At 34.1% G+C, this 19,380-nt stretch overlaps 1 protein-coding gene and 1 pseudogene across 1 annotated transcript; both read left to right on the top strand.

The window, feature by feature from the left end:
• The first annotated feature begins 897 nt into the window (after positions 1-897).
• Positions 898-3,838, top strand: LOC141844053 (large ribosomal subunit protein uL16-like; annotated as a pseudogene).
• Positions 3,839-6,823: 2,985 nt separating this feature from the next.
• On the top strand, positions 6,824-8,229 carry LOC141827538 (NAC domain-containing protein 92-like). The gene is made up of 3 exons (XM_074714812.1): positions 6,824-7,037; positions 7,128-7,420; positions 7,520-8,229. Exons 1-3 carry the CDS (start codon positions 6,872-6,874, stop codon positions 8,060-8,062), a joined length of 1,002 nt encoding a protein of 333 aa, XP_074570913.1. The 5' UTR covers positions 6,824-6,871; the 3' UTR covers positions 8,063-8,229.
• The last annotated feature ends 11,151 nt before the right edge of the window (positions 8,230-19,380 follow it).

Here is a 19,380-nt window from a genome sequence, read left to right as displayed (position 1 = left end):
GAACAAGAGGTGCATGCAAATTTAGATGAAAAAGAAATTGAAAAAAAAATAAGGATGTAATTGTTTTTTTAGTTATTTGTTAAACCACAAACTTTTAGTTTTGATAAATCTATTTAAATACTCCTAACTTTATAACAAATGTAACGTATTATCAATTTCACACGTCATATAACTTTTTAATTTTTAAAGATCAATTTAAAATTTTACTATATGACTTATTTTCTCATTAGAGTAGGTTGAAGTTTTTTTTGTTTACAAGTTCATATGAAATTGCTTGTAATATATTAAATTTCAAAGATATGAAATTATTTATGGGCATATTAAAATTTTGGATGTCTTACTAAATAAATTTGGATGAGTAATTTACGACGAGTTAATACATCTTATTCATGTTTTGGATGGTTCAATGGAGGTCTGGATCTTATTGCTCGGGGCTACAATGTAGCTGTTAGGCCTTCCAATAGATAATTAAATATCTGCTAGATTCGAGTTTCACTACGCTATATTATCTTAAAGTTTTTTTGTAGTGGGATAATAAATTTAAGAACATTAGTCGCTTGTATGGGTTACAAGTACTTTTCGATGTATATACTTTGATGATCAATGAAAAATTTTTATGGGATTAAATCGTTCATCTTCAAAATTAATAATTTTTTTAAAATAAAATTAATGGATTGCTTTTAAAATTATATATATATAAAATTTAGAGGTCTTTCATCCTTCTCCTCGTTGGCCGTTGCAGTCCATTTAGTACTATGGGCCAGTTGCAGGAAACCCACGCCCTGAACTGACCCGATGGTTTCATTTGCCTAGGGGTTCTTTCCTTCCACGAAACGAGGGGGGAGCCGAGTCGCTAGAATGTTTTCGGTTTCGATCGTGTTTTTCTTCGTCGCAGCAATGGGCAGGCGTAAGTTTCCTGTTTCAGTCGAGTGTTCAGCTTTGGAATTGAATGTAGCTTCGACATGTCGACCTTCTTATGACGCTTTTGATCAGAAGAATTTCTGTCTTTTTTGATAATCTCCTCCGGAGTCTTGTTGGTTTTCACGAGTTTTGGATTACACGAAGCATTTCTGCATGTTGAATGGAGTTTAGATCGCCTTGCCTGACAAATTTAAACTTCCTTTCTTCATAGTTGGGCGTATTGTTTGCTTCGTTCTTCTTGAGTACTAGTCTTTGTTTAGCTGTTTTATTAGCAAAATTTTGTTCACAGTATGTAAATTAATGTCATTTAAGGAGATTGTATTTTCCATTATTATTCTAAACCGTGTTGTTTTTGTCACAATCAACATCGTAATGTGCATTTGATTAGTGTCCTATCTATGTAAAATCTCTCGTATATGCAATGTTTACTACTGTCTGTTGGTTGGCATCTGTATCATAATTGCCGTTTCCCTCTTAGTCTCAAAGAACAATCTATCATACTTTATGAACTAGAGTGTTGGACAATAGGAAACAACAACAAAAAAATAGAAATGAGAATTAGAAATGTATACCTGAGATTATTAAAAATGTTAAATAAAATTTATTTCTACACAAAGCTGATTAAGTTTAGTTCTAAGAGATGATGAAATTAACATGCTATCCACATATTCAAAAAAAGACCAATAAATTTTGTACTTAGTCAAGTTGAATAGATCATATTTGAAGGTTAAATGGTAGACATTGATTATAGAAAATTAAAAATGTTCAAGAGATCTGAATATTACTAGGATGTAGATGGGTATGTATAAGAGTTCTATATTATATTACTAGTATATTGTTTTTCTTTGACTTCAATAAATATTATTAGTGATATAGCTTTGTAGAGGAAATGGAGGGATAAGGTCTAATGTAGCTGACCCCCTAATTGTGACTAATTCAGCATGTGATGATGTGTTGAATAGTTAGGAACAACAGATGCAATAGTTAATGAAAAAACAACGAAAATGTTTATATGGATATGAGGGAGGGATTATTTGAAAGGGCAATTTAAAAAAAAAACTACTATCCAAGAGCTATAGTTGTAGATCCAGAAGGTAATGGAATAAGAGGATAGGTTGAGATGTTATAAATTTTTTTCAAAGATGATCATTAGATTACAATTAGATAAGCTGAATCAAAGCTGAAGGCATGAAAGGTAGAAGGAGGCTAAAGAAAACTCTACTTGACATAACTAAAATTGACCTAAGAAATTTAAATATTACTAGTGATATAAGCTTTGTGACCTTTCTTGTAGAGATAAGATTCATGTAGCTGGACTAGTTGGGACTAGCATTTACACGACTCAATAATGATGATGGAATTGTTTGAGAGAAGCTTGTTTTGGCCCTAGCTCAAGTTGATTTAGTTTCATCCTTTTCAGTGTTTTATATCAATTTTGTATTTGTGTAATTGCTGAGTCAAACCTCAAATGAGGCATAGTTATAATTTAAAGTCATTGTTAATTCTAAATCAGTATAATAATTTTAAGACCAAAAAGGAAACATGTTTTAGATTGGTCAAATTACAGCATTTTTTGCTGGAAATGTTAAATACCTTGTATATTTGCGTTTTTAATCATGAAATCCTAATTGTTAGGTGCCTTTGGTTCTCTCCTAGTTAATTTAATCCATTGCAATTTATTACTTACATAGGTAGAATTTGCATGACAATGTGATGGCTGTTCTTCATACAGGACCTGCACATTGTTGCCATCAGATTAGGTACAAACCGTATCCTAAATCATGATAGTGCCATGGGAGTTGATGAGTTTCATTCAGCATTCACCTGGTGGTGGTTGATGAGTTTCATTCTGCATTCACCTGGTGAGTTGGGAGAAGGAAAATGTTTCCTGTAAAGCACTTGAGTCTGCAAGCAGAACTATATGACAAAATTTGCTCAGAAGGATTCTTTCCACCGATGGGAGTCCATCCATTCCATGTTCTCCATATCAACAAATGTGTTCTTGTGCTGGAGTTTATAGGCTCCAGACTGGTATGGTCAAGTCCTGTCTGTTTGCTGCAAGGATAGAAATAGCCATAGTACCCAACAAGCTTTACATAACGCAAAGTTCAAATTCCCTGGCCATCAGAAGATAATTGTCAGCAGAAAGTGGTAAGTATCTGAAGCAAAACCTGAAGTTCAAAGAAAATTCATTTGATTTCCTTAACAACTTACTCAAGGTTACCATTATTATTCAATCTATGTAGTACAGTAGTCTAAATGCTACTTTTAGCTCTACTCTGTGCTATAGACCACATTTTCAGGGATTGAATGATCACTGCAGTTGCCATGTTTGTTATATTATGTATTAACATTGTTAACTGATTCTCAGGTGCGTTACTAAGTTCAGCTGTGTGTACTTTGTGAAATGGAAGAGCGAAAACAGGATTGTGTCAGATGGTGTCAACTCCAAGATATCTTCTGTTTCATAAATATGTTATTCATTTGATGCAATGAATTCACAAATTTTCTATGCTAGATTTTTTTTAGTTCCCTTTTCTTTTGCATCTTACATTGTTAATTTCTGTTCTTACCTCCATATTTCTCAACTGGTATGGTTGGGATCTAAACAACTATTAGATCACTCTCATTTTATTCCATGCATTCTGTGCACTTATTTATGTTTTTCAACTATTGATCTGCTTAAGGCGAAAATAAGGGGGTGTAGAATGAATGGTGCATCATGGATGCCAAAATTGTCATTTTCAAGAATAGTAAGTCATTTTTTTTAACAAGTAATATGCTGGCAAACAACAAATGAGTCTATGTCTCATCTGGCTTTCGCTGTGCAGTTGCTTGGACGTCATGGCCCACTGACCAATCGGCAACTTGGAAGAGCTTTCTTACCTTTTACTGTAGCAAAAGCTTCGTAGAAACATAGCCTCTGTACCCATGTTTATCGGGAACAACCATATTACTGTCGTTTAGTTTTGCAGGGTCATTGGGACTGATGTTTTGTTCAATTTACAACATTGGAACATGTAATACTTCTGGTAATTTCACTTTCAGTATTAGATGCCTCGTTTTATCAACGTTTGTGCTATGTTTTCCATTCACTTTTTCTATTAATACAATTCGACAGAAATTATTGACTGACTTTTCTCCGATGGCAGTGGTGTTGGGGTAGTTTTATCTAGCAAAAAAATCATCAAAGAAGACAAATTTATCAGAAAAAGGACCATTTCAAAACGAAGGGAAAAAAAGAAGCATGTTGTGATTCATTTTGAGTGTCCCCCCAGTTGTGGTCAACTTTTCTATTCCCATTAGTGATGCAATATTTCAGCCCCTAAAATTGACTTTTGGCAAATTCCTTCTGAAGATGCAATTCATTAATCAAAAACAAGAACGCATCTATCTCTAGCAATGTTGTTATTGCACGTCTATTGGCCAGTCTGCTTGTTCTTGTACTCTTAAGTCTCGCTCTCTGCCATCAGCAAAATCATCATCATCATGTTTGTACGGAAAAGTTACTTTAGAGGAGGTTCATGGTGAGAACGCACCTTTAATCTAAGTAGATGCTGATGTGCCATTTCATTTTCTCAAAATTATTGTACAAGCCACCTCTCATTTTCATTCACCTCTAGCCGCAAGGTCGCAATGCTTAAGCTCATGATAAAAACCAAGGAGGATTGTTTTTCACCAATCTGGTTCGGCCAGTTTTAACACAGTGATATTTGATAGATTTTTTTTGTTCAGTTCAATTTAAGTTTGAAAGCAAGGAAAACATTTCAGTTTCAGTCTGATTTTTTGCTTTGGAACAACGATAGACCACTGAATTGTATATAAAACCAACCGACAAGGTATACATGCTATAATAATTATGCAGAGAATAATATATAGCAATTTTATTTATAATTTAAATAATTCAAATCAAATCGTACCCAAACTGATCTTTTCATTTTGACTGACTCAATTTTCATCTGAAAGTTCTAATGAATTCAATTTGGTCTGATTTCAGAGCTCAAATTGAATGTCGATACATCAAAGACCACTCACTAATCATCTTCATTGATTCATTCATCGGAATTCCTACCGATCTATATCGTCCGGCAGCCATCAATGTCATCAGCTGGCATTGTTACGCATGCACCATGATTGCCATTTGCATGGAGCTATCAGTTACGTGCGTCTGTGATTGTCTCTCGTTTTTCAAACTAAAACCCACTTTTCTCTGACATTTGATGTAAATTTGGTTCTGTGGTAGGTTGATGTCGCATTTCACTCTGTACCTGGCAGTCGCTCAAGCTCTCAGGCAAAATGTCCACGTACCTTCATATCTGCAGAATTATGAACCAATCAAATATAGTATATTAATTAATATGAAAGATGTTCCATGCGGACAACTGACATGACTGATATGAATATCCATCTATTCATTTATCATCGTCATCATTTCAATTAGAGTTAAATATTTTCTTATATATCTACTCCTCCAAGCTCAGAGTCATTATTCTCAACGGATTAACAGTATCACTAGTCCATGTCTCCTAAACTCTTCTGACACGAAGGAATTAATTAATTAAACCTTATCCTTTCAATCCGTGCGAAGGAATTAATTAATTAAATGTCTTCGTTAATTACTTGAATCACAATAATTAAACCATTTCTACACAAAAAAATCCAAATGCGTGCATAACGCTTAATATTAACTAATTAATTGCTAATCTTCTTAATTTCTTCCTTATGGAAAAATCGACCTTATGTTTTGATCTTACTCGGAGAATCAAACTGGATAATTAATGACGCGCTTCGTGATTATTCTAGATAATTAGAAAATTATAATCCCAGTTGGGATCACATAGAATTTAATTAGAATTGAGCAGGGAGATTAATTAATGTAATTAACGCTTACGTCAGACGCGTAGAGGAGGTGGAGAAGGAAGGGGAAGCGGTGGATGGAGCTTCCGGCGGAAGCCACGTCACCGCTACCGGTTTTCCCGGCGAGCCGACGACGACGGTGGTCCCCGCCGGAAAGCGTGGCTTTTCTGGAGATGGCGTGGCCGTTTTCCTCTTTTGGTAATTGCCTGCGAGAAAAGCGTGAACGAACACCATCGGCTCAAACTTTAGCCGAGCCGATCGATCTGGCGCAGGTCCCCAATCATTATCCTTTAATACTAATTCGACACATGTCAATAACCTATCCCTTTTCACAATTTGACCCTCAAAATTTACTTAATCTAACTTCGTGCTTAAAAATACATTAGAAAAAAGCTAAATATTAGTAGGTAATTAACGTGATGAGAATTAGTATTAATATGACTTTCTAATTTATAAATTCTGCGTTCGCGACCAGCGGATTCACTGATTCACTTGGCCGCGCCGTCTGGATTTTAAAAGAATGAATGCTGCCAAAGCTTTAGAGATGCCCTTTTTGCCACGTGTGGATCTCTGAACAAGGAATTGATAATATGGCTTCAAAGTTGTCATAATTAGTTCAGCTACAAATGTGATTGAACAATCCATCAATTCCCCTTCATCATTCTCCTCCTCCTCCAATCATTAACACCACTTTAATTAATCACACTATGCATCCAACAGTAGTTATTGCCTTCACTGGATCAAAATATCAACGCCACGACCTGCGGCTTAATTAATTTCTTGCAGCTTCAAACAAATAGTAAAATCTATTCCTGATAAGAATCATAGAATTAACCCATAATTCTGGCAATATTACAACAATGGCGAGGCTTCTCGCTGAAGTGACTTGAATGACACGGACCTTTGCCTTGGAGGAACTCCCTTCTTATCCTTCTATATAAGACCTATTCCACCTCTTCTCTATGTTCTTTTTTCTTAACTCCACCTCGATCTCACAGCACCAATTTGTTTTTTTTATTTTCCTCCAATTGCATCTCTCTCTCTCTCTCTCTCTCTCTCTCTCTCTTTTTCTTCTCTCTCTCTCTCAATTGGCATGGAGGAAGAAGACTGCATGGAGTTGCCTCCAGGCTTCAGGTTTCACCCCACGGACGAGGAGATCATCAGCTACTACCTCACGCCCAAGGCCGTCGACCATACCTTCTCTGCAAGGGCCATGGGGGAGGTGGACCTCAACAAGTGTGAACCATGGGATCTCCCAAGTAATTATTCAATTTTCGTTATCTCATCTCGTTTGATTTTCTTTATATATATATATAAAATTCGGTGTGAGATTTGATATTAATTTGCAGGCAAGGCAAGGATGGGGGAAAAGGAATGGTACTTCTTCTGCCAGAGGGATAGGAAGTACCCTACAGGGATGAGGACCAACAGGGCCACAGAGGCTGGCTACTGGAAGGCTACAGGCAAGGACAAGGAGATATACAGGGGTAGAGGAGGTGTCCTCGTGGGCATGAAGAAGACGCTTGTGTTCTACAAAGGAAGGGCACCCAGAGGCCAGAAGACTAACTGGGTCATGCATGAATTCAGACTCGAAGGCAAATCTCCATTCCCTAACAATAATTCCTCAAGATCTGCACCAAAGGTACTGTTCCTTTTCCCAGCTAATCATTTGTCTTCTCCGATGGAAACGATCTCGGAAATAAGAAACGATTCTCAAAATCCCAACTTTTGTCGATCCCAGGACGAGTGGGTTGTGTGTAGGGTCTTCCACAAGAACACAGGAGCAAAGAGAAGCCCACCGTCAAGTACTCGTGGACCGGAGCTGGCTGCGGATGATTTCTTCTTTGACTCCTCCACCTTGCCTCCTCTCATGGATATGCCTTCTTCCAGTTACCCGATCATGCCCATGGAGGAGCAGCCATTTCTGAGCTCAAATCCACCTCAACTCAACGCTGTGTTCCACCCTGCGGAACAGAATCCGATCAGCTCTGCCTACAACCTCGGCTACTTGCACCACCAGGATTCCTCTTTGCTGACCACAATAGCCTCGAACAACAGCCTTGATGCATCCAACTCTTTGATCATCAGGGGGCGTTGCAAGATGGAGCAGAGCTCCAACCAGTCCGTGTCCATGGGCTGCTGCCCCTCGCAGGACACCGGCCTTAGCACCGATCAAAACGCGGCCGAGATATCCTCAGCGTCGAGGAACTACAATGACTTCGTCGTCGTCGATCCATCTTCCTCTGGGGCCGCCATGGATTGGGATAACATATGGAAGTACTGATGAATGAATGAGAGTTTGTCGATCGATTATAAGCGCATGATTAGTATAGAATTGGCTCCAAGTCCTTTGGGTCTTGGAGTTCTCGTATACATGTATACTCCTGCTGTATATAAATTAAAAGTTTGTTTTGTGTACTAATAATAATATATATATCGATTTATAGAAAAGAATTTAATATATAATTAAGGAGACGTGAACCATCATGGATGAGTGTACCAACTGTTTTGAGTTGTTCCATTGGATTCTGTGGTTGTTAATTGCACTCAATTACTGTAAATGCATGATAAACAATTTTGTACTCTCCAATTCATTTAATTGCATTTCTCCTTTAAATTGATTTTAAATCGCGCACTAATTTGCCAAAGCTTTAAAGAAAGATGGAAATTAATTCCACGCATAATCTAATATATCAATTCTAATTTATTTCATCTTTTATCTTACATTTTCATGAATTCCATTGGTTTATTCTCATCTTTATTTCATTAAGTTATGGTCACCGTCCCAAAAGCATATAATACATGTTATCGAAGATATACATTAACTCATTCTTTTAACTTAAATCATTTCATGCCTTTACATTTTATGAATCCCTTTGATCTTTATTTCATTAATTATTAATTAATGTGGCAAAATTAATTACATGATACATGTTATCGTAGATATGCATTAGCTTATTCTCTTTAGTTCAAATGCTTTAACACCCTAATTTCATACCTTATGTTACACTTTTTGGATTCCAATGGTTGGTTTATTTTAATCTTTATTTCATTAAGTTTTTATGGATGTGGCAAAACCACATGATACATGTCATGGCATATGTCTTAACCCATTCTCTTTAGTTCAAATGTTTTAACACCCTAATTTTATGTCTTAGCTTACATTTATGAATTCTAGTAGTTTATTCCTACCCTAATTAATTTAATTAAGGTTTGACACATGTTATCGCAAGCATGCCTTAGCTTGCTTTAGATAAGTGCTTCAATACCATATTTTTCATTTCTTATCTCTTACAATTTATGAATTCTAATAATTTACTTTCACCCTAAATTTATTATGTTTGCATTGATGTGGCAAAGCCATGTGATCCGTGTGATCAAGCATGTCGTATCTGATTTGCTTTAACTTAAACGCTTTATCTACACGAGAATTCTACATTGTCTTTGTTGTCGTAAGTGCTCACATGTATGCTCACACTTTCTTCTATTGCAATATTAGCTCAATTTCCAAATTGATTTTGTCGCCTACGTATTTGTTTTTCAAATGCCTTAGAAATGTTCAACTCAATTTTAAAAGTTTATGTAGTATTTAGGTCAAGCCTTCATGATAAACATGAATAAGTTGTTCACACATGACCATGGATATCTACAACAGGATTATACACTATATTAGTAATTTAAAAAAACCATATTTGAATGTAATGAGTCATTTAGCTTTCCAAATTGAAAGATTGAAGTCATTTGGATATAACTTGTGGTCACAAGATTGATTTGAAGTACTCAAATTGAAGTGCATAAAAACTTGACACATAAATAGAGTATAGTAGAATATACTTGCTCAACATTTCTATAATCAATTAAAACTATTTAAATTTTATCATTTCGTAATTAGGTATACACAACTCTAACTAGCACTAGGATTACTCTCTGCCTTCTTCTCCACCATGCTTCTCCTCCTCTTGCCCTTGGTTTCCTCTGCCTCAATATTGTAGTTGATGCCCTTCTCTCCCTTTGATGCTCCTCCCTTTGTTCCTACACTTTTTCAACCACAACTATATATCGTTGTCTTTTGCTATGCTTTATGTTCTCCTCCTCTACCACTTGCTCTTCCTTTTCCACAAATAGCCAATCCTCCTTTCACCAATAATTCTTTGTCCTCCTCTCAATGCTCGAAAGGCATTGCCCATCTTCTACTTCATGCTCACTTCACTAGTATCAATTACTACTCCTATCCCATCAAAGCAATTAAATTTCATATACTAATTTTATGCTTAAATCTATGGCACTCTTATTTATCTTCCATAAACATTGTGAATTATATGCTTTTAATGACATTTTTGAATTAGTTCTGACATTGAAAAGTTGAGAAGAACTATTTATTGAAGATGAAAAATAATCACATACAAACTCAGAGCACTAGAAAAATCAAGAAAAACATATCATCAATCAATAAGTATGACAACACACACATATTAACTACTAATCCAAACAAGAACTCTTGATAAACATCTTAAACAATATCATTTATCCTTGATTTATAGTAAATAGTTGGTTGCCCTAGGCCTCCTTGTTGGTACTCATTTTACCAACTAGCTTAATCATCCCACACTTGACTCAATCAAACATATTAACTTATTTGACTAGCTTGATTTTTTTTGATCAATTTGCCTTGTTTGATCAGACTTATCTATTCCCATTTGGCTCACCCAATTTGGCTCACCCAATTATGCACACTTGATATGATATTATCCACTTTAATCTAAGTCCTCATAATTTTATTTTTAGGTTCAATCCAAAAGACCTCATACTAACAGAGATATCTTGATCATCTTATAAATTTATGATCTTTTTCATGTATTTTCATAATTTTATTTTTAGGCTCAATTCAAAAGACTTTAATTGTATCCCAATAAAAGAGGATTGAATGTATTTTCAATGAAGGAGTTATGCTATGTCAAGGTTTACAAGATGCTAGGCAAGTGAGATCCTGACAAATCAAAATTAATTGAATGCTAGACAAATAAAGTTCTAAAAAGTTGAGATCAATTGGATATTTGACAATGTAAGGTTTCAGCCTCAGTAAGGCTGAAATAGAATATCAATTGAATGATATGGGATAATAATTAATAAATAATGAGCTTGAAATCTAAAGTTTGGAGTTTGAGGGGTTTACTTTGTGATTTGACTGTTGGATATGATCAGTCGATTGATGTATCAATACTCGAGTGAGAAACTCAACTAATGATACTATTGGAGCGAATAAAGAGTTTTGAACTCTATTGCGACACTCGATTGCTATTGTAACAATCGACTATTTGGTATATAAAGGTACTTACCTAGATGCTGATATGGAAGGAATAGTTGAGTGGTCAAAACTTGACAACGTTCGAATTTTGACAGCAATCAACTAAGGGTGATAAATAGTTGACAGTTGGGCACAAAGTAGTCACAACAATAATCCTATAAAAGAGAATTTTGTAGAAGATTTTTAGTATCAATTCTTAGAAACTTTGAAAGGAAAGTGTTGCTACATTTCAAACCTCCGTTAAGCAATCCAAAGTAACTAAATAAAGACTAAAGTAAAGATCACTTATGTAAATTAGTATTTACATTATATTTTATTTTTATTTTTGTATTTTGCAATTGTGCCAGTTGTGTGCTTGTAAAAATAAATGTTATAAGATGTTTCTCCACTTTCAGTGTCTGATAAGAAAAAAGTATAGTGGTCATACGACTGGGACTTCAAGTCGTAGAGTAGGAATAAAAAATTTTGAACCACGTAAAAATTAATTTATTGTACTTGTGTTTTATTATTTATATTTTCGTTGTAAATTATCCCTTGTAGACAAGTACATGAGAACAATGAACATAATTAATGAAGATATTATCGACTTTGGACTTAAGCTCTCGTGATTTTATTTTTGGGTTCAATCCAAAAGGTCTCATACCATGACTCTACATAGACCATGACTCTGATACCACTTATTAGTACCGATGGAATCAAAATATCTCCACAATGGTATGATACATGTCCACTTTGAGCCTAAATCCTCATGATTTTATTTTTGGACTCAACCCAAAAGGTCTCATACCAATGGAGATATTTTTGATCTTATAAATCTATGATCTTTTTCATGTATTTTCAATGTGAGACTTTGATTGTATCCCAACACTAGCGACGTCACTTATCTCAATAATATATATATATATAGTTAAATAAAATAATAATATATTATTTAAAAATGTAATATAATAGTTATTTATAAAGTAGAATAAGAATAATTATTCTTTATAAATTAAAATTTACAGTTCAAAATTAATATTCTAAGAATATTTTTCAACTAAATATATAAATATTTATTTAATCAACATTCATAAAAGTGAAATGGTCATTCCTATGATCTAACTACAAACAGAAAACTAAATCTCGAAAGAGATGGCCAATAGATCCTTCCACTAATCAGGATAACATATATAAGAAAAAAAAAGGACTTTTCATTTATCCATTAATAAAGACAAACAGATAAAACAAATAAAATCAATATCATCCCACTATTTCTCTATTTGGTCGTCTATACTTATCCATTTTTCATTTTCTCGAGTAATTAAACAGGCTTCCAATCAGATGCTTAAGTTTCCATTCAGTCATTTACTTGAATTATTTCTTTAAACTTTATCCAATCCTTCGGCGGATTCATTCACCCTCTCGTTCTGCAGATTCTTCTCTTCATTACCTGGATGCAGCTTTCATGCATTAAATGCTGCACAAGAAACAAACTTTATTTATTTATTTTCGTTCCTATTGGTCTTATAACTTTTCCTCGTACATAAAGTATTGGGTATTTGACCAAAGGACGCATTTGAAATTTGGAAAATTCCCAAAAGATGCATCTAGATTTTAATTTTTCCAAAGGACTTTTTTTTTTGTTTTATCAAAATAACCTTCTTATTAAAAAATATAAAAATATTTTTCATTTCTCGACTCGGTCATCCATGTGGCAATAGCCGCGCTGCGTCCAAGCGGACTCCTGGCCGCGTGCGACCTCCTAGCCGGGCCAGGAGGTCAAGAAATAAGAATATTTTCAAAAGATGATATTTTTTGAACATTTAATTTTTTAAAAAAGTAGATATATGTCAAGAAATAAGAATATTTAGAAGAACCAATGACAACAATTAACATTTAAAAGACTAAAATAATAAAAATATTTAAGATTCCTACTATATCAAAATACAGATGAAAACTCTAAAACATCAAACTAATAATTAACACAAAAAATAACAAATAAATATGATATATATTTTCAAAATATCAAAATCGAAAGATCAAAAGAAGGGAAGTAAATGAAAATGTGATACGTTCACAAATCATAAGTTAACGGAGAATTTTTTTTTTTTTTTTTTTAGAAGAGGACAAGAGGGGAAAGAAAATTTTGTAATTTTTTATTTTTATAAAATAAATTTATTTTATTAATTAAAATTTTAAAGGTATACTAATAATTGTATTTAAAAAACAGGAGGGCTCGTGAGCCACTTGCCCATTTTGAGTCTGTCGCCGGTCTTGGTCGCGTGGTCAGGAGGTCGCTCGGATGCCTGGTCACTGTCGCTCCGATGACCAGGTCGAATGGCGAAAATATTTTTATATATTTTTTAAATTTTTTAATAATAAGAGTATTTGACTATAAAAGTGTATTTTTGAAAAAATTAAAACTTTGATGAGTCTTTTGAAAATGTCTGTTTTTCAAGTGCGCTATTTGGTCAAATGTCCTAAAGTATATTCTTGACTAAAGCACGTGGGATATTTGATCCTTATTTTGTCCTGTATGCATTAATTGCAGGGTAAAATTCCGTCTCGTATTCCATGTATTTTGGCATGCACAATAAATATTAATTATATTGGAAAAAAAAGAATAATATTTTTAGTAAACATCCACAATAGTCTTCGGTGCTAAGGAAAGTAGGAAACCAACCGCTTTCTTTGAAGCAACAACAACTACGTGTTTCAACTTAAACAGTATGATAATTGCTCGAGCCATTATTGTTGCGTCATGGTGCACTCATACTTGCCTCAATCACCTACTCGGATGTGGATTATCGACACTGTTTTGTATGATAATCTAAGATTAATTGCGTCTGAATTATTATGCTAATTTTTTTAAATGGTCGAAAACGTTATACGTACGTTGTGATATCGATGTTTACTAAGAAAAAACAAATTCTCACAAATTATTGTGGGTTTTCTCGTTCGTTTCCTTTTTATTTATTTTTATCTTATTCCACTAATATTAGAGTTGATCATAACTATCATTGATAGAATTAAAATATACATATATAATTACATTTTAAATAGAGTATCGAGATATATCTTTTTTTTACAGTAATTATAATAATATTAATAATTTTTTAAATTAAACATCAATTTCCTATAATAGGCTAGATTTACTTTCTTTGTTCTTCTACAATAATTTAAAATCATTTGAAAATAATAACAACTAATTGTATATAATTATTAAAAATGAAGGGATTGGACGTTGCAAATTAACAAAGGATTTTATTATTGGCCTCTGTAATATATGAGATAGTTAGAGTTAATCCCAATAAATAAACCTCTACATCCTAACCTTTTATGCTTTACCTTTCTCTCTTGCATCTTTTAATTTCTCTAGTCCATAATAGAATGTCTTCTCTATGTTTGATAATCTTCACTCTCATCTGATTTTCAAGTATTCTCAGCTTGTCGTTGTGTCATACACCCTTGTTTGCTAGTGCATGCCCTCTCAAAACTTTCATTGTTACCTAGTCTTGGTCTTGAGTTTGTATCAAGCTCTCTTCTCAATTTCCCTTTACTTCCATCTCTTTTTTTGGTGACTTCATTTCCATTAACTCACTCCGTCCGCTGTTCTCTATCTTAGTAGACCCTTCTATGGTTCCCCTTCTATGATTTCTCTTATTCAATGTCTATATCTTTCAAGTGTTGCATCCTTCTTTACTTTTGTCAATGATTCACTTCCTTCTTTCCATTATTTTCATTTGTTACAATGGATCATTTTTAACTCAAATTCCCAAACATTCCACATAAACTTTTAAAAATTATTTTTTATATATTTTTTAACCAAAATTCTTTATTTCTAGCCATCAAAGTGATTTAACATTTTTAACTCAAAATCATTTTTTCCCCTTCTAATTAACTTTAAAGCATATGAATGCTCCAGTTGGAATTCATAAAAAGTCTCTCATATATAAATATTTAGCAAAAACAATATACTTTAGTAGGTCATGTTGGGTTGCAAAGGTGCAAACATAGTCCCACATCTAAAGTACATGAAAAAGATCATGGAATTAAAAGGATGAAAAATATCTTCATTGGTACGAGGCCTTTTGGGGAGAGCCCAAGAACAAAATCATGAGGGCTTAGGCGCCCTAAAGTGGACAATATCATACCATTGTGGAAATATTTTGATTCCATCAGTTTTAACAGGTCAAAGCCCTTTGATACTAGTAGAGTTGTCAAACAGATCAATCTATGGCGGGACGAGTCAATCCAGTAAAAATTCATCATATGGCGGAACAGAAAATCTCCAACCCAAGACGGGTTGCGGGTTAGGCGGACTAATCCACGGGACTGTTAAAAAATAAAAATATTAAAAATTTTATGTTTGGATTATAATTTAAATAGATCAAGTTGAAATTTTTAAATTTGAGTTGTAATTTTTAAATTTGAATTGTAATTTAGACGAATCAAATTCACTAATTTATTAAATTTTTAACTTTAATTTTAAAATTTAAAATAAATAAATAAACTTTTTCAACCCACGGGTCAACTCAAGTCCGTCGTGGGCCAACCCATGCGGGTCGCGGACCTAGGCGGGTCAACCTATTTAATTTATTTAAAAATGAGTTGATAAAATTTCAACTCAATCCGTCTAAATTATTTAGTGAGACGGATTAATCTAAAGGATCTAACCTAAATTGATGGCGGTAGATACCACATTGAATCATGCACATGATCCGAGCCCATCACATGCTTCACATGTAAAACGCATGCAGCCCGTTGATGTCGAACAAAAATCCCCATATATAAGCTCTTTTTCTTCTCGTGCACATTTTGAAATCACATTGGAATTGATGTACGTCGTTGAGTTTAATTCATGTGGCATTTCATTACTTTCACCGCAATATATTTCTATTCATATTTCTAGTCCCTGGAAGTACAACCATGCACAATTTCATCCCCGCTAGCTTTTTTGAACGTGTACGTATATTTTTCTTGCTTATTTTATCCACGTTTCTCTCGTGAAAATTGACTTTTTTGCCGCTGTATTCTTGTCCCGATGAAGGATATTCGAGTTGCTCGTTAGGTTAATATTTTAATTAATCTGATTCGTCATTCGTGCTTGAAGCTGTGTTGTCGTCCTTAGAGTTAATTACGTATCAGTTTCTTCCTCCTCCTCCTGTTTAATGGACTTCCCTTTATGCACTGTAGTAGATGCTTACCGAGCTAAATCATAGCATTAGAAAAGTTATTATGACTAGCAAACTACTGTGCAGGAATTTGAAAATTGAAAGGCAAATGGTGAGCAGGTGAAGTATTCATCGTCAACAGTCGTGGCTTTGAATGCAATAAAAAATGGCAGGAAGATGGAAAATGGTTTTGGCTTCGCTTTCTCTATTATTTAATTATAACAAAGGAAGTGATGGGAATATTTGGGAGAGCGAAGGAACGATGCGACAAGATCGTACGTTGATCGATAGAAATCACTTTACTGTGTTTTTGGATTCCAGCTGCAATTTAAAAGTAGAGATAAATATTTTTAAAAAAACAAAAATAGTGCAAATATATATATATATATATATATATATATATATGTCACACGGATACCGTGAAGAATTAACTGAGGAAAATGTCGAAGTACCTGTATTGTTCTCGACTTGTATTGCTCTTCAGGCTATGAAACACACCTGTCCTTTCACCAGACAAAAGGGGCAGATTATTGTTCACCACGAACATGTATGCGATTCAGTCCGAGATCGAAGAAGGGATGACTCAATTAAAATAATCACGATCAATTAATTTCGATCAGTTGGATACAAATTAGGTTGTTTTTTGTCATGTTTGTCTTCGGTAGGTGGCCGACTTCCTTCTGTTCAAGCTTTCTTTAGATCGAGTAGTTTCAATCAGGTCAGCTTTTCAGAATGTCAAGTAGCAAGGAGATCCTTCTACAGATCTGAAGATACTTAAGAAAGACATTAGAAAGAGGGACCAAGACGAATCTTAGCAAGACCCTTCCCGCGTTCAAGTCAAATTTTAGAGAAAAAATGGAGAAAATGAAAGGTTAAAAGTAAGGAGAGTGAAGAGTATTAAAATTATTGTTTATCTTGATGCTGCAATAGATTATCTTAATTTAAATAGAAAATGAGAGGATCACTTTGATTTACTAAGAACACACTTAATTATTTTTTTCTTGCAGAGAGATACCTTTTTTGATGATCGACACTTCAACAATCGCATTCTTTGATGATTAGCGCTTAAGTCGAGCTCGTCTTGATTTTGACTTTCAATTCAATTTGACTTTTGACTTTACTATGCCACATAGTGCTGATTTTCTCTACCGTATCAATATAATTTACAAAAATTGAAAGGTCTAAGTTCATCAAGGATCATTGAGCACGCCGGCCGGACTGATCGTCTCAGCGCAGATTTCAGTGTCCGAACATTTGCAAATTTTCACCGTTCAGTTCTGGCCTTGGTCATCTAAGTAAAATGGCTGATCATTTTCTGGAATTGCATGATTGCATCAAACATACAGTTGCTAGATATGTGCATACACATGGATCTATTATCACTTGGAAATTACTTACACTGAAAGTCATACTATACGCAAAATAATTTTCATAATAATTGTCAACAAACAATAGCATTTGTTGTTAAAAAATTGTAGCAAAGAATAGCTTTCCGATATGATTCATACCTATCTCTTAAATAACAACAAAAATTAAGACAATAGTAGCATTTGTTGTTAATATATCAATTCTCTTTACTCATTAGTCAAAAGATTAACAATATAAAATTCATCAAGTAATATATAATGGATCAAAACCCAGCAATAATTGTTGAACTTCGAAGCTATTCGTGCCCTATAGTTCAATAGTTAATCGCTGAACTTTGAAGCGATTTATGCCCTAGATCATGCCAACCAAGAATTGCAAATTAAGATTCTAACTACTATTTCCGATCAGAGATTTCAACACTAAAATCACAGACCTCAAAACTAAATGGTCATGAAAACCAATCACTATAAGATATGCCCATTTAACTGTCAATCTTTTTGACAAGGGAAACTAGCACCTTGATGTTGAAAGATACAAAAAAATATGTATGCCCATCTTATGTACCATTAACTCTTTAGATCGTAATTCTTGAATACATTGTGTCTCAATTTAGTGGTGTTCGGCAGCTAAATTCTTTTGTAGTTTTTCTATTTTCTTTTTAATTTTATTTTTTGGCAGCATAATTAATTAAGAGAACATGTGACGCTTGTAGATTCTAAAAAACCTAATAATCTACATGTAACATCAATGAGCATGAAAAGGACTAGCAATGACATTTCAATAGTAATATAGTTAATATTGTAACGTATTCCTAAAAATTTTAAATGTCGTGAACAACACAAACTAATCAATTGTATGAGAAAAGTATTTGCTAAGCTGTTTGCTTGCTGCTGAGGTCATTCAAATACTTCTCACAAATTGGTTAGTAGAATGATGCCATTGCTAGCAGAAAATTATCAAAGAAAGTGATATATATTGGGGGTTCGAGGACATGCATTATATTCGATGTTACCTACTTACCTTTGAATAATATGCAAGACCATATCTTTAATAATACCTACCTCAATCAAACCTTCACTATAAAAATAAACGTGATTAGCGACCGAATTTTCGGTCACTAAACTCCATTAACGATCGATAAAAAAAAGTGTAAAAAAATTAATCGTAATTCGATTTAGTGACCGAAATCCAATTCGGTCGCTAATTAGCGACCGAAAAATCGATCGCTAATTAGCGACCGAATTTGAAATCGGTAGGCGACCGAACTTCGGTTCGATCGCTATTTTACTGATCGAACTCGAGTTCGATCGCTAATTAGCGATCGAATTTGAAATCGATTGCTAATTAGCGACCAAATTTGAAATTAGAAGGCGACCGAATTCCGATTCGATCGCCATTTTACCGATCGAACTCGAGTTTAGTCGCTAATTAGCGACCGAACCGGAGTTCGATCGCTAAATATTAACGACCAAATAGAAATTCGATCGCTAAATTCTATTCGGTCGTTATTCTCTTATCGCTAAATTCTAATTTTTTTAATTCGATTTAGTGACCGAAATCCAATTCGGTCGCTAATTAGCGACCGAATTTGAAATCGATCGCTAATTAGCGACCGAATTTGAAATCGATAGGTGACCGAACTTCGGTTCGATCACTATTTTACTGATCGATTGAAATCGATCGCTAATTAGCGGCTGAATTTGAAATTAGAAGGCGACCGAATTCCGATTCGATCGCTATTTTACCGATCGAACTCGAGTTCGGTCGCTAATTAGC

The sequence above is a fragment of the Curcuma longa genome, chromosome 1 (assembly GCF_044706935.1).
Source record: "Curcuma longa cultivar G26 ecotype Majalengka, Jawa Barat chromosome 1, ITB_CL_G26_1.1, whole genome shotgun sequence".
Lineage (NCBI taxonomy): Eukaryota > Viridiplantae > Streptophyta > Magnoliopsida > Zingiberales > Zingiberaceae > Curcuma > Curcuma longa.
The sequence above is the reverse complement of the archived record's forward strand: the minus strand, read 5'-3'. Positions and strand labels throughout refer to the sequence as shown.